At 40.2% G+C, this 15,809-nt stretch overlaps 1 protein-coding gene across 2 annotated transcripts in view; it reads right to left on the bottom strand.

Moving 5' to 3' along the window:
- LOC111861763 (cytoplasmic polyadenylation element-binding protein 2) overlaps positions 1-15,809 on the bottom strand; it is a 455,224-nt gene that overhangs the window by 28,695 nt on the left and 410,720 nt on the right. For both annotated transcript variants that reach the window (XM_023846596.2, XM_023846597.2), the window contains exon 4: positions 3,073-3,282. In XM_023846596.2, the coding sequence (XP_023702364.1) occupies positions 3,073-3,282 (210 nt within the window). The remainder of the gene's footprint in view (positions 1-3,072; positions 3,283-15,809) is intronic.

The following is a 15,809-nucleotide window of genomic DNA, read 5'->3' as shown; positions in this document are numbered from 1 at the left end:
CGGTAAGTTTGTGTTATCTTTTTACAGTATTCTTATAAATGTGTGCATGTACAGAAACTGATGTAAGGGTATCAGCGACACGACTGCACTCTCGCTAGCGGGGAGGGGCACAGTAGTCGCGGAGAAACGTTCCATCCGCTCTACGCTGCTTCCCCGGTTTCCTCGATCTTTGAACACCCTGTATTACTAATTATGAATATATTTTTTTTTAAATGAAGTGTGATTTTGAATATTTCGAATATAAGCCACACCCCAGTTTTCCTCTTGAATTTTTGGCAAAAAATGTGCGGCCTATACATGCGTAAATACAGTACTTTCTCTAAAGGCAAAAAACTCATTAGGTTAAGACGGAATAACAAGTAAAATTTTAAAAGTTGGTACATCACTGATCAGTCACCCATTAACTCACATTTGTAATCATTCGCACTTGACTGGGATCTTCCCTAACTGTCTTAAGATTTCAATAGTAAGACCACTATAAAAAAAAAAGGTGACAAATTTAGTATGTCAAACTACAGATCAATCTCACTATTAACTACTTTTTCTAAAGTACCTGAGAAAGTTATGTACTATAGACTAAGCCATTATTTGCAGACTAATAATATACTGGTCCCTGAACAATTCGGCTTCAGGAAGGGAATATCCACCGAAAACGCAGCCTTTATGCTAACAGACAGTGTATTAAAATTTAGTAACCAGAATATGCATGTAGGTGGAATATTCTGTGATTTAGCTAAACCTTTTGATTGGGTTAATCATGAAATTTTGTTAACTAAATTACAATTTTATGGTATTCAGGGAACAATGGCAGGTTGGTTCAGATCATACCTTGTAGATCGAAAACAAAAGATTGAAATAAAATCATCTAATGCAACCCAAAGTACTTATTCAAAATGGGGAACAATAGAGCATGGAGTTCCTCAAGTATTTACATTACAAAGAAAACTACCGAATTCCTACACCCTAAAGATGACTCGTCCTTTTAAAAGGTTATGTACATAGCATAAGATGACAGTATTGACAAATATATGTGGATATATTTTTGTTGTTGTTGTGTCTCAGTTGTACTGTATTTATAGCTTTTGTATTTGTATGACTTGTTCCACGTCCTACAGTCATTCTGCCTTACTTTGGATCTACGGAATGTAATGTATGTATGTATGAATGATTAAGTAGCAATAACCATTACATTTAAAGAGCTGGGATAGTGTAGCCAGTATAGCGACTGGCTACAGGATGGACAACCAAGGGTTGGAGTTTGAGTGCTGGTAGGGGCAAGAATTTTCACTTCTCCTATCTTCCAGACCAGCTCTGGGGTCCACCCAACCTCCTATCCAGCTTAATTAGTTAAGCACAGGGACAACTTTACCATACCATTACACTTAAGTACAATTAGAAACAAAACACAGTTTTAATAAAACATAAAGCAACAGCTTTTGTGTATTCATGAGCTATTTTGCAAGAACAAAAGTGGTACACACAGCATTTCATGTGCCCATTAGAGTAAAATTTCAGGGAAAACCATCTTGAGCATTAAATAAACCAAGAATAAAAGAGTGTTTCATTTGCTGCTACAAAATACATATTTTCACCAGGATTAAATGGCCAGCAGAATGGATGGATTACTTCTTAGCCTTCATATATACAAAGTATTCCTTTTAAATATCTTCAGCAGAACTCATGGTGAGATAACAAAGGCTGAAGTAATCATGTGAACAGACTAATCTTTCAATAACAAGAACTTTATTGCTCTCTTCACTCAGTTCTCAGTAATATTTATTCACACCCAGATGATCACAACAGAAACATTACATCAACACAGAATTTGCATCTACACATTGCATCTACTGAATAGTTCTGCATAAGAAAAGAAAATGACACTCATCAGAACAATTATCTCCATGTACACAACATGCAACTGGTGTTCTTGTTCTGAAGGGGGGGAACCTGTATATTATTCAATCAGACATCTATTTCACATGCTACACCATGTATATATCCAGACTACAGCAGTAGTTCTGCTTGATTATGGTAAATAAAACCATGGTACAAACACAGCCTATCATTATGTGACACCAACATTGTACATGTATTTTCACGGCTGTCTGTTAACTGGTGATACGTCTTTTTTTCCCCCCTTCATTTTGTATCTCTGTAATTGCCTTCAGAGACACTGGTCAGAAAGAACCCTGTACAACTACCAGATTCATGTTGTCAGGCTCATATAAATTTAATACATTAAATTCTGATGTCTATAACATGAATACTAGACAAAAATATAACTTCCACCTACCCTCATCAACTTTATCAGTATATCAAAAAGGAGTCTACTTTACTGGCATAAAAGTGTTCAACAATCTGCCACAAAGTATTAAAAACTTGGGCAATGATACTAAAAAGTTTAAATCAGAGTTAAAGAATTATCTACATGCTCATTCCTTCTACTCTTTAGATGAATACTTCAATGTAAATAGAGAATGATGTAAAATTAAGTTATATTAATTTTTAAGCTAAAATTGCCTGTACTTATGTATGTAACATTTTGACTTGTTCTGTATCCAAAGGTGGTACTAACCTGCTTAGGATTTATAGAATGTAAATAAATTCAATTTAATTCAATTCAATACCCACATCTGTAGACGATAATAACCTTTAGCTGAACACTTCTTATAAACTGTATATGCCTAACATATTACCGTATTAATACCATATAACTTTTCTACAACATTTTCAGAGGCATAATAGTGGGTTGAATATAACAGAAATAAACAGATCATTGAATAAAATGAAACCCACTGTATATAAATTTAAACATAAGCAGCATATCTCATGTCTCCTGTTAGATGTTCATGAGCCATACATAACACTGCAGTCATCGACTGGCCCAGAAACATAAGTTACCCACAGCATGCAACTAAATGCTGGTGGTTACCCTTGATTTTTTCAGCAGTTAACTATACAAGAAACAAATGCCCTTCAGAAGGTGTAGCAAAACAGACGTGAAAATGACCATAGACTACAGCAATTCTTCTGGCACTGCAGAGTGAAAACTTCTTCATGCAGCTAACCTACCTTCATCAATATCAGGGGGCAGCCCGCCAACAAAGACCTTCCTGGAATAGCGTTCTCCTGTCTCTGATCCCTGACTATGTGGGGAGGAGCGTGAAGGAGAGCTGAGGGGCGGTGCAGGCTGAGGCAGCACTTGGCCATCTACAAGGTGTGAAGCTGGATCCTCTAGTAAAGCTGCTTGTTCCTCGAGCCCAGGGAAGAATGGTGACTTGCCTGCACATACAAATGAAACATTATCAGTTAATGTCAAATATTCTTACAGCATGAATAATCTTCAAATGCCATAATCCATTAATTTCAGCAAACATTCAATATCACTGTGCTTGCAATCAGTGATAAGACAAAGCTTCCGGGGACTTTGTTATAGATAATGGCTGAGATGTGACCATAACTGCATAAAACATTTTTAAATAAAATGAAGTGCACATGGACTCAGTAAGCAAAACAAATTAATATTCGTTTTATCTCTTAAATATCAGATTAGACCTCACAAGCAACTACAAAATCTCTAAAACAAACTAAAATCTGAAGTCATCAGTGGAAGATAGAATGAAGAACTACACTTGCAGGGCTAATCTTATTTACATTCCTGAAATGGAATCATTTCTAAATTACTGTCACGTGTTGGGTATATGTCATGCGACAAATAACTTCACGCCATTTTGGATCAAGCAAATTTATTCCACTAACTCTTACACTTATACAATTCACAATTTCTCAATTACTGTCATCTGCACTATCACAATTTCTCAATTACTGTCATCTGCACTATCACAATTTCTCAATTACTGTCATCTGCAGTATCACAATTACGTCTCCTGCTGGAGTCACTGTCATTCACTCGATACAACTCAACTCGTAGCTGCTGAACTTCAACTCATACTGGATGCTAATAACTCAATACTCACTACTCCTGATTAGTGTTCGCTGCTCCTTATTTAGGCTTGGCACGGACAACATAGAGAACACACTGCTGCTTGGCAACAGATATCAGGTATTGTTGTCAGGTGTTTCTACCTACACACTACCTAGCAATAGTCTCTGGATGGACTCGCCTGTTGCGTGACATCACAGCCTAGCGGGGAGTGGTGTTTACCAAGTGTTGCGTAATGATGGAAGGAGTGGGGGTATCTGACGTCATTCGCGAGAACGCAGAGTTCACGTGAGCCCTACTTCCTGTTGTGCCATCCACGTCACAGCGGGGAGGGGTGTTTACCAAGTGTTATGTAATGATGGAAGGAGTGGGGGTATCTGACGTCATTCGCGAGAATGCAGAGTTCACGTGAGCCCTACTTCCTGTTGTGCCATCCACGTCACAGCGGGGAGGGGTGTTTACCAAGTGTTATGTAATGATGGAAGGAGTGGGGGTATCTGACGTCATTCGCGAGAATGCAGAGTTCACGTGAGCCCTACTTCCTGTTGTGCCATCCACGTCACAGCGGGGAGGGGTGTTTACCAAGTGTTATGTAATGATGGAAGGAATGGGGGTATGTGACGCCACTCGCGAGACCGCAGAGTTCACGTGACCCCTACTTCCTGTTGCGCCATCCATGTCACACTATTTTAACACATAGAGAAGAACCTTATTATCAATTTATCTGGTTACTGTGAGATGCTGTATCAACCATTAAGGTTATAAAGAACAACCAGAGCTACATTACAAAAATGATCAGCAATGGTGGGAGGATGGCTGCAGTGGTCCTGTAAGAATAGAGGAATCCAACAGCAAGACTGGAGTGGGTTAAAACTGAAGATACACTTAAAGACTTTCACATATTTTGATCATGATGGGTACAAAAAACAGAAAGGTATTCAAAACATCTAGAAATTCAATACATTATCCTACATGCTGGAAGGTCACAGTAGAGTCCCGATGAGGTCATTGGATTTTTCAATTGACCTAATCCTTCCAGTTGCACTTGGCCATGGGGTTGATTCAGCCTCTTAGCAGAAATGAGTACCAGGAATCTTTCCGGGGGTAAGGAGCAGCCAGCATGTAAGACTGCCAACCTTAACGCCATCTGTGAGCTGAATGTCTAGAAAATGAGGGAGCCTCAACATCTCAAAACCCTATGGGCCTCCATGGCCTGTTACAGGGATAGCTTTACCTTTATTACAAGAATTCTGAAGGAGACTGTGCCTGATACCAGTCAGAAATTTGTTTACCAATGAAATGGGCCTAAATAGATGACTTGAACAGGAACCACAGTTTTACATTCACAGCTTTTACTTGCAGCCACATATACTGTCTCTGGTTCTCTGTCCAGTTTCCAATGTTATTGCTGTTTTACAAACTTACTGCATTGTGAAACCTTTTGAACACCAAAAAGATTCACTGATTCTTACACTAAAAGAAATATCTGAGGGAACAATGAGAAAATAAAACAAAACAGAAAAGGTTTCAAGGGAACTAACAATGCTGTATCATGCAGCCTTTTCCACTTGGCACATTCACAACACATTCATATCTGCATATGATAAAAGAGGCTATGAAAACATATCTTTTTATTTCTACAATATCAAAATTTATTCTTTCCAAACACTGACAACATACTATGTAAATATTTGGTAAATAAAACTTCATACAAAATTACTTTACCACAAGAAATTGTAATGAATTCCATGGAACTCTTACTCACTCACTCTCTTCAGTCCAAATTTTCTCCTCAACACCCTGTTCTCAAACACCCTCACTCTATGTTTCTCCCTTAATGTCAGAGGCAAAGTTTCACACCCATACAGAACCATGGGCAAAATTAAACTTTTGTATATTCTAATTTTTATTTTTTTAGATAGCAGATGAGAAGGCAAAAGGTTCTGGGGACTGAATAGTAGCAAGTAATATCCGCATTCAATCTCCTTTTAATTTCCTCCTGAATGAGGTTTTGATTTGTTACAGTCATTCCCAAATATGTTAATTGTGCCACATTTTCAAAATATCTGTTACCTATCATTATGTAATGCTTTTGCCCTGCAGTCTGGTGATGAGACAGCAGTTTTCTCTGTGTTTACTTCTAGACCAACCTCCTTAATAGTGTCAATTAAAGTTTCTGTGTTTTTCTTTATGTTATCTATATTGTAACCCAGTAGATTCACATCATCAGTATAGACAAACAGCTGATGTGTCCCATTTAATTTCAGCCCCAACTGGTTCTTGTGGACCTTCCTAATGGCATATTCTAAAGCAAAGTTGAAAAGCAGGGGTCATAAAGCATCTCTCTGCTGTAGACCATTCTGGATAGGAAAATTATCAGACAAATGATTACCTATATGGAGTTTACTATAGGTTTTGTTTAAAAACATTTTAATCAGCCTAACTAGTTTCATGTGTACTCCAAACTCTATGAGGATGCTGTACAACTCTCTCCTCCTAACTGAACCATAGGCTTTCTTGAAGTCTATGAATAGCTGATGTACTGTCTCAGTGTACTTCTCAAAGTTTTATGGAATCCTACAGTTTTGGAATCTGTGCTTTCTATCAGTAAAGTGGTTTCTTGGGGGAGAAACAAACAGCATAAAAATGTTTAATTTCCAAAATAAATTTCAGGAAAATTGCTGGTAACTTGATTTCAGTAAATTAATATGAGTACCAACTTGGTGGTTGAGAAAATACTTAACAACAACATTTCTCTCTGAATATCTATAGCATGACCACAAACCTAGCTATGAATTTCAATATGCAGGCAAAAATATTAAAAATTCTATATGTTTTCATGAAAAGAAAGTTCCAGTTAATTAAATAATAGCAGAGGAGAAAGTTACAATACTGATGCTGCCTGGTAATTTACATAAACTATTAATATATAAACATCTGAAGAGATGATGATGTGAATAAATCCTGTGATGAGGGAAATACAAATTTTATACTTAGTGAAATGAGAATGAATATGCACTGAATCTACAGCACATTGTAATAAGAAGATGAAAAAAAAAATGGTATAATGTTTGCTCCAGCAGAATGTTCATAACCAGACCTTCAAACTCTTCCACTTAAATGAGGCCATACATCAAAAGCAGAGCATAAGGACATGCAATTATATCACAGAAAGTGATGACATAGGAGGTAGTGGTGTGGAATAAGTGCTTGTAATTGCAGAATAACACATCGAGCATTATGTGGGGGGAATGTATTCAAGCAAATATTCAAATATGATTATATTATTTAATAAGCTATTTTCTTTCTTCCTCCCTTCACCAGTACAAGCCTAGAAAGAGTGACAGCATGTGAGAAGTATTTTATTACACCTGAGTTATACAATCTCGACCCTTATTAACTTTTGATAACTTCAATGATGAAACAGATAATTCTCTTACTAACCTTACACTTTCCAACTACTTGTTTATTTTAACACTTAAGTCATAACTTAAAATGCACACAAATTCTGAATAACACACTACACATTGACTACTAAACTAAACATGGCGTCGTCATAAAATAGTTAGGTTATGTTTCTGACTGTATTTGAAATCTCCCTCTGAAAAAGCGGGAGCTTCTGGGGCGCCTTCCAAATTCTGTGATGAGTTGATATGTTTCTGGGCTAGATTTAGCGTATCGGAATGGAACTATGGTACTTTTTTCCCTACTCAGATAAATCTCAAATTGGATTGGATGTACACAGACCACCCACTTGCGGGTACTTCAATGTCATCCTACTTCAGATATAAGGCTAACCGGCTATGAACAGCTGTCGCATTCATCGTCTCAACTAAATACAAAACTATTCAGAAATATTTTCACACATGATTAACGCAATACTCACAGTAATTTAAACTCCCAACTACGAAACGTGTTCTCTGCCTGATCGGAGTGGCCATCAGTGTCGGTGCGTTTCCTTTATGCAACCAAGTTCACATCTACCGGCTACGACTGCTGCTCCACTATTATATTTTTATTGATAGTTCAATACCTAAGTAATTTATACATCACAATTTAATACTGAATAGTAGTAAATAATATAATTAATTTCTGTCAATAAATCGGCAACCTTTACACTCAATACAAATTAATTAATTTATGATAGTGCATGAAAAACGTTCTTAAATGTTCCAATGTTCAGCATAATTTTCAAACCCAATCGTAAGATGACGTGGCTTTCTTAACGAAGTAATACTACGTATACCAGTGCGCACACGAAATTTAGAATAAAATTTATTCTATCAAGTGCGATTTGTCATTGTTTCAATGTTGTGCTGCAACGTTACAATCAATAAAACACAAGAAGTTTGATATTCACTAAGTTAGGAGCATGATATAAAAGAGTATCACACAAATGGCTATAAAAACTCCGTGATTTCAGTCCGCAAGCGAATCATACCGACCGAGCGACCGCCGCTTGTCGGCGAAGCTTAGTGCCAACTATTGCGGATAGAGGGTGTCGCGTGGTCAGCGCAACGAATCCCCACGGCCGTTAATTTCGGTTTTCTAGACCTAAGCCGCTATTTCCTTCAAACAGCTCCTCAATTATCATCACGAGGCTGAGCGTAACCCGTTCCACACCCACTACTTCTCCCCCCCCCCAAAAAACTGGTTGTGCCGGGAATCGAACCCGAACCTCTAGATCTGTAGCCAAGAACGCTGAACACTAGACCACAGAGTCGCTCAAAATTTCCAAGGCAGAGACCGACACAATTGTGTACACAGCTAACGTTAATATTGTGACACGTCTGCATCGTCTGTTAGGAGATAACGGCTCGACAAACACTTTTCACGGCAACGGTTACCAACGCAACAAATGACGGCATTGTTAGAGGATGTATTTTCTATGTGGTCCGTGTCGAGGTTAGCGAGGACACTAGCCGAGTCTGTAGTGTGTGTAGCACAAGTATGGACGAATTTAAAATGGAACCTGATTCTGAGAAACATTCTTCACACAGCATCATCAGAGACACAGAGACTTCTGTATGTTCGCGTTCACTGAAGCGAAGCCTGGTTTGGCTATGATCAAGCTGCAGCTCAAGGCAGAGATTGATCGGGAGTCTGATGGCACCACAGACCCAGAGCCTGACGACGAGCAAGATTCAATGGCCTTAAATACTGAAAGAGAAGGATCTGTTGTCGAACAAGAAGACCTGCTATGGCATGTTGCTTTCCTGGAAGTGGAAATCAAAGCTGAGGACGATATATGGAGCAATGCTGCAGAAACAATGAAAGTGGATATGGATTGTGTGACTCGCGATGAACAGCATGGAGTTCATCTCAAGGATCTGAATGGTGTTGGTAAGATGACGTGCAATGAATACGTGGAACTAAACACCGAAAGGCGAGGACCCAGAAAGCATTTTACACGTAATATGAGTGAGGAGAAGCTGGAAAAGCGAAGGGAGAGAGACCGCCTGCGTAAGAGACGGTATGGAGCATCCAGGTCACAAGACGCCATTGCAAGAGAAAGGGAGCGGATCAGACTGAACAGAAGAAAAATCCGGGTTTCATTAAAATATGAAGAAATTAAAAGGCAACGGGAGACAGAGAGGACACATACAAAATTCCCTGACCTGAGCGAGGGAGATGGCATCGAAATGTGGTACGAGAGAATCAGAAAATATAAAAGGAAGCCTGTTGCAGCTCTGACCTCTCAACAGCTTGAGCGGCAACGGGAACGAAACAGAACATACATGCGGAAATACCGTGCTTCGCTGTCGGCTGAAGAACTTGAAAGGAGGCGTGAAAAGGACAGGCTACAGAAGAGGAAAGCAAGAGAAGTCATAAAGCATCAGAAACAGGACATCACACATTCCAAGTTACAGTGCTTGGTTACAGTGCATGAAGGTGGGCTTATGAAATGAGACCGCTGGAACACAGTGGTCTTAGTATAGGGCTAGACCACCCACGGGTATCACGACTACAAAGGATCGAGGACAGCAGCACGGAACGACCCATCTGTTGGAAGTGTGGAGGCGTGGACCAATTTAGAGGACATTGCCAACGGGAATACATCCAGAAACACTTCTCAGAAAGATATAACGAGACGAGGGAAACGAAAAGAAAGCTGCACGTGCTATGACTGGGAGATGATGAAGTGCCATTACGACGGCCCGGACAAGGCACCGCGTACACCTCCCCTGCGCGAAGGAGAACAGCAATGTACGTAGCATCGGCTTTATGTGGTACGAGTCGCGGCGGCGTGGCTGCAAGGGCCCCTGGAGGCGGTAGATAACCTCACAAGGATGGGTTCCAAGGTCGCCCATCAAGCTGAAACGAGAACTCCAGTCTGACACCCACATAAGGAGCTGGAGACGATGAGAAGTCGCCGCCGGTCGCCGAAGCACACATAAAGAGGCGCTCGAGACGAGCAGTCCTAAGGTGGAGCAGGTGGAGGCCAAATGACGAGAAAGGAAGTCTGGACGCCGTCGAAACCGGAAGAAGTGTCGACATCAGCACGATGTTCACGTGCCGTTCGCGTGACTGATCACAGACGTCACAGCACGTCTCCTCACACAAGACGTAGCGGAACGCCTATACGCTACTCGGTACGAGCAGCCTTGAGGAGGGAACAACATAACACGTCTAGATTGTCCGTTGGTTGCAACAGCTCGATAAACACGTTTCCGCGGTAACCTATACGAAAGCAACAACTGACGACACCGTTAGAAGAGGCATTTTCTATGCGATCCGTGCCGAGGACATACATCGAGGACACCACACAAGTCGACAGCCAGTCATAAACTGAGAATCGAGAGTTAATCCAGGCAGTTGCAAGACAAGTCGCCAACCAACGAGGACAGGAGTCCTCGAGCACGGAAGCAGTAGATTAGAGAAGGAGCCGCAGCCTAGCAACGGCTTGTAAAACAAACTGAGAGGAATTAAAAGTAGTGAGAAGTTGAGTGCGTGAATTAGCAAGAGCGTTATAATAACTTCCAGTTACGAATCCAAACCCCATCTAGAGTTATACCACGTACATACTACGTTACAATATTTTAGAAAGTCTTCATTCAGCTTGCATCCACCTGAAGAATCCAGCAAGTACAGTCTGCTAGAATGTGATGTCATTGGTGTACAAATGATTTATATTTGACAAAGAATTCGATTAATTTCAATCCACAACCATCTCTTGCAGAATACAATGCTAGCAACCTGTCAATTTCGAAGTTTCGATGCAAGGACAGGTACGAATGCTATGACAGTGACAAATACTTCATATATGCAATAAATCAATCCAGGGATAAAGGTGTGATATCGTAAACTGAACACATTTTTCTCCGATGAATATGATGATGCAACTTCTCTACTATTGAAAAGACAGTTCGCTTTCCGCCAGTGTTTAGAAAGCCTCAACTGTAAAAAAATAAAAAAATAAAAAAAAAGTATTTACTCCACAACACAGTACAAATAATTATCAACAAAATTCGCTACGGATTGAGTTTGCTTAAAAATTAGAATAATGAAATGCAAATCAGTGAAAGTCTCCCATTCTGAATGTCAACAAAATCTGCGGGTTTGTGGGATATGAGGAAAAGTCTACTTATGACCTCATTCAGACTGGGATTTACTAACAGATCAATATGGCTGAATATCAAAACTGCCTGCTAGTACGAAGTAAATGGAGAGAGAATCAAGAGACATATCCTTGTTTCGTTATTAGAATGCGAGGAAAATTCACGAAATAAAACTGGCAATCAATCCTTCGAAAAAAAAATGTAAAACTGGAAAGAGAATAAATAATACATATAAAATTATATTCACGAAGAAATTAAGAGGAGACTGAATTTTGGGAACGCTTGTTAACATTCTCGTATCTAATTTAAAACACCAAAAATTACAAAACATACGAAACTGTGTTTCCTTATTATTTTGTACGACTCTGAAACTTCGTCTCTCACCTTAGAGGAAGGAAGACCGAGGGTGATTGAGAACACGTTACTGAGGAAAGTATTGTAACTAAGAGAGGGGAAGCAACAGGCAGATTATATGTAAATACTGTGGTGTGAGGAGTTTCAAGATTTCTGCTCTTCACCAAATATGATGATGATTAAATAAACGAGAGAGATTACGGACGTATATTTCGGCTTGACATTCTCAAGGAAAGTCTCCTTGGGTGACCTAGGTTTGGTCAAGAGGATAACAATACGATAGCCCTTAATATAATAGGGTGCGAGGATGCGGAATGGATTCAACTGGCTTACGATACGGTCCCGTGGCGATTCTTGTGAACACGGTAATAAAATTTCGAGTCACACAAAATGTGGAAATATCTTAACCAGATTAGCGACTGTTAGTTTCTCAAGATGGACTTTGTTCCATGGAATGAAACTATAGTTCAGTCTCGAAGGGGCTGGAGTGGAAACGAGGTCCAGGAAGGGGCATGACAACGTTCATCTGAATGCAGATTAAATCTCTGTGGTCCGCAGCACAAATCTCATGAAGAGCGTAGCGGACTTGCACAGGCACGGCTGCGTTATGCAAACTCAAGGAGGCTGCGGGTCGGTACATCACAGCGTGAAAATACTCAGACATCTGAAGTTCGCTCTCGGTGCTAATCCTCAGTAGCGAAGAAGCTGCAGAAGGTAAACGAGGGCTCGGAGTAATACGTGTAAAGAACTCCTCCTCTGTATACAAAACCGATCAAACTACACGCAATGGAGGAACTATCATAGCTTTAGTTCAGAGCTAATGAAGAAGAGATTAACGGAAGTATCCACAAGAACACGGCGGGTCCCCAGCGAGAAATGCTTGAGCACAAAACGGATAAATTAATTCTGTTCTGGTTACTTTTGGGCCGGCATTCATTGTAAAGTTCCAGCACATACAAACTGGCAGGATGTGAGCTTCTGTAGCAGGTTTCAATCGGTCATAACAGAGTCCGATCTCAGGTTCTTGCGAGAACCGCAGTAAACCTTTCGGCAGAATAGCAAGGGACACAGACTGCTTCTGCATTATAGAACCCTTCTGCTAGAGACCAGAGGTGGAGAATACTACAGGGAAGCTTTAATTCGTGCTAGAGTCGTCTAGTTTTGCGACTGAATCCCTGGGCCATACCATATCCGCCAGAGCTATGAGACCCTGGGGTCTGTTTTAATACCACTGTTGACAACTGCGTTAACTCGTTGGACAAATGGCGATCTTCTGAGGAACTCCAAGGAATAAGGTCTAAAAGTTTGTTACGATGGTTTATTAATACAATTATTGTTTCTGGACACTATCCATCGTTCTGTTTTTATTTAAAACACATAGCGTTTCGGAGACTGGATTCTGTCTCCGTCTTCAGGTGGAACCTACTCAGTTGCGCCCAACTGATATAGTACATATTTCCGGACTTTTTTTATTTCTTCCTGTTAGATGAGTTGGTTCCACCTGAAGACGGAGACAGAATCCAATCTCCAAAGGGCTGGGTTCTAAATAAAAAAGGACGACGAATACTGTCCAGGAACACAATAATTAAAATCCCAGAAAACTTATTCTGTTCTTAGACATGGTCGAATCTCTGACTGTTAACCTGATTCTTACACAGCTAAATGTATTCCGGCTTATTTATAGCTATGTAAGAAATTTAATATACGTATAGTGATCAAATATGAACTGTCCAAACCAAGACAGGTATTGAGTCTCGAATAACAGTCTGGAAATACAAGCAGAGCGCAACGACCTTGACAAGCTCGGTTGTGTTTATTTAAATGTCTCTAAATCGTACGGAAAAGGCATATCGGTCAGAATATGTCTCTTTCATTTTCGTGAAGAAAGTGTCTTGGAAACATTTTACGCTTTGGGCGTGCACAGAGTTGAATGCGCGCAGAGACAGAGGAACAACAGACAGGGCGAAGAAAACAGTTACATTTTTTTTAAAGGTTTCTCTGCGAACGCAAGAGAACACTTTGCGAAGTGCCTTCCAATTAACTATAGAATCGATGCATATCAACGCCTGACTGCAATACCGACCTCACAGCTGCCGTGAGAACACGCTCAGATCACTTCGTTACAAATAGCGGTGTGTATGTTACTGGTAAATACACAATGATAGTTATTCAGCGAAGGATGACTCTTGCGTCATGGAACATAAACATTTTCCGAAAACGGATGGTTGATCATCTGAGGTTTGGATTGATAATTAGATTTATCAGACACTTAAGACTCATAACTACAAATGATTATAAAAATCTCACTAATTTACACACTCTATAAATCACTGCAACTACAGCACACGAAGTCTTTTGTTTGTTATTCTATCGTCACTGGTCATTGCTGGGTAGTGGCTGCTAACAATGGAATCTTGCCCAGTCATGAACTACAAATGTTCAGTCGCAACTCGGGGGGGGGGTGGATATATATATATATATATATATATAAATAAACCTGGCCCCTATACAACTCATGGACTGCTGCAGGTTCGCATTATGTAGGCTTGGCACAGACCGAATACAAAACACTGCTTCCAACATTTCTTCTATTGTTGCATGTTGATTCATTGCTACGGAAACGTGTTTACAGTGCCATTGCCTAGCAATGGCTGCATAGAAAACACCACATCCTCTATTGTTGCATCAGTATCTGTTGCCGTGGAAATGTGTTTACTGTGCCGCTGCCTAGCAATGACTGCCTCTACTAATTTCACTATTCCAGCTTTCAGCTGTCATGTCACAGTATGTTTATTGACTTTGACAGTTGCATATAACATGCTCATTCGCTGTGTTACATACACATAATATATGTTATTGTGTTATTTGCATGCAACATGTTTATTGATTTATGTTACTAGCATGTAACGTGCTTATCTTTTGTGTTACTTTCATGTAACACGTGTTTCTTCCATATAACAGATGCTTATTGATTATGTTACTTTCATTACTTACATGGAACATGTTTATTGATTTTGTTACTACGAGGGTCGTACTGAAAGTCATGAGCAACAACTTTTTGTAAAGTAACATGCTTTATTATTGACAAACCAAACACATCACCTCAATCTACAGACCTTTCTTTATTTTTCCACATAATCGCCACTTCTTTGTACACATTTCTCCCAGCGTTCTGGGAGTTTTAAAATTCCCCTTCTGTAAAATTCCGTTCCAACCATCTGAAGACACACTGCTTTCTGAATTGCCTTCCTTGTCTCAAAACGTTGTCCACGCAGCTGATCCTTCACAAATCCGAAAAGATGGTAGACGGAGGGTGCCAGATCAGGGCTATAGGAGGGGGTGTGGAAGAACTTCCTACCCCATCTTTGCAATTGCTTCCAATGTGAGGCGAGCGGCGTGGGGGTGAGTGGCATGGAGGATGATGATGTTTCGTCCCAGACGTTTATCGCGCAATGCACGACGAAGCTTGTGCAGCGTCTGGACATAACGAGCAGCATTGATGGCTTGCCCAGGTTCCAAAAATTCAGCCAGAATAAACCCCTCTGCATCCCAGAAAACTGTGCCCATCACCTTCGCGGCTGATGGCACTGTCTTTGCCTTCTTTTTTGATGGAGAATGCAAATGGTGCCATTCCATACTCTGCCGTTTCGTTTCAGGCTCGAAATGGTGAAACCATCTTTCGTCACCTGTCACAATACAGAGCAAAAAATCATCGCCTTCGTGTTAATATCTCTGCAGCAGTTCTGAGGTGATGGCTTTTCGCTGACCTTTGTGGTCTTCGGTCAGTAACCGCGGGGACACAACGAGCATAAACTTTCCTATAGCCAAAGCTTTCAATCATCTCCTGCACTGCACTGTGCCCTATTCCAAGTTTTCGGGCTATTGTGTCCACAGTCACACGCCTGTCATCTTGAATGCTCTCATCCACTCTTTCCTTGTTGCGTTCAGTTGAG

This window comes from Cryptotermes secundus, unplaced genomic scaffold (genome assembly GCF_002891405.2).
Source record: "Cryptotermes secundus unplaced genomic scaffold, Csec_1.0 scaffold383, whole genome shotgun sequence".
Classification (NCBI taxonomy): domain Eukaryota; kingdom Metazoa; phylum Arthropoda; class Insecta; order Blattodea; family Kalotermitidae; genus Cryptotermes; species Cryptotermes secundus.
Note: the sequence above shows the minus strand (reverse complement) of the source record. Positions and strands in the feature narration are given on the sequence as shown.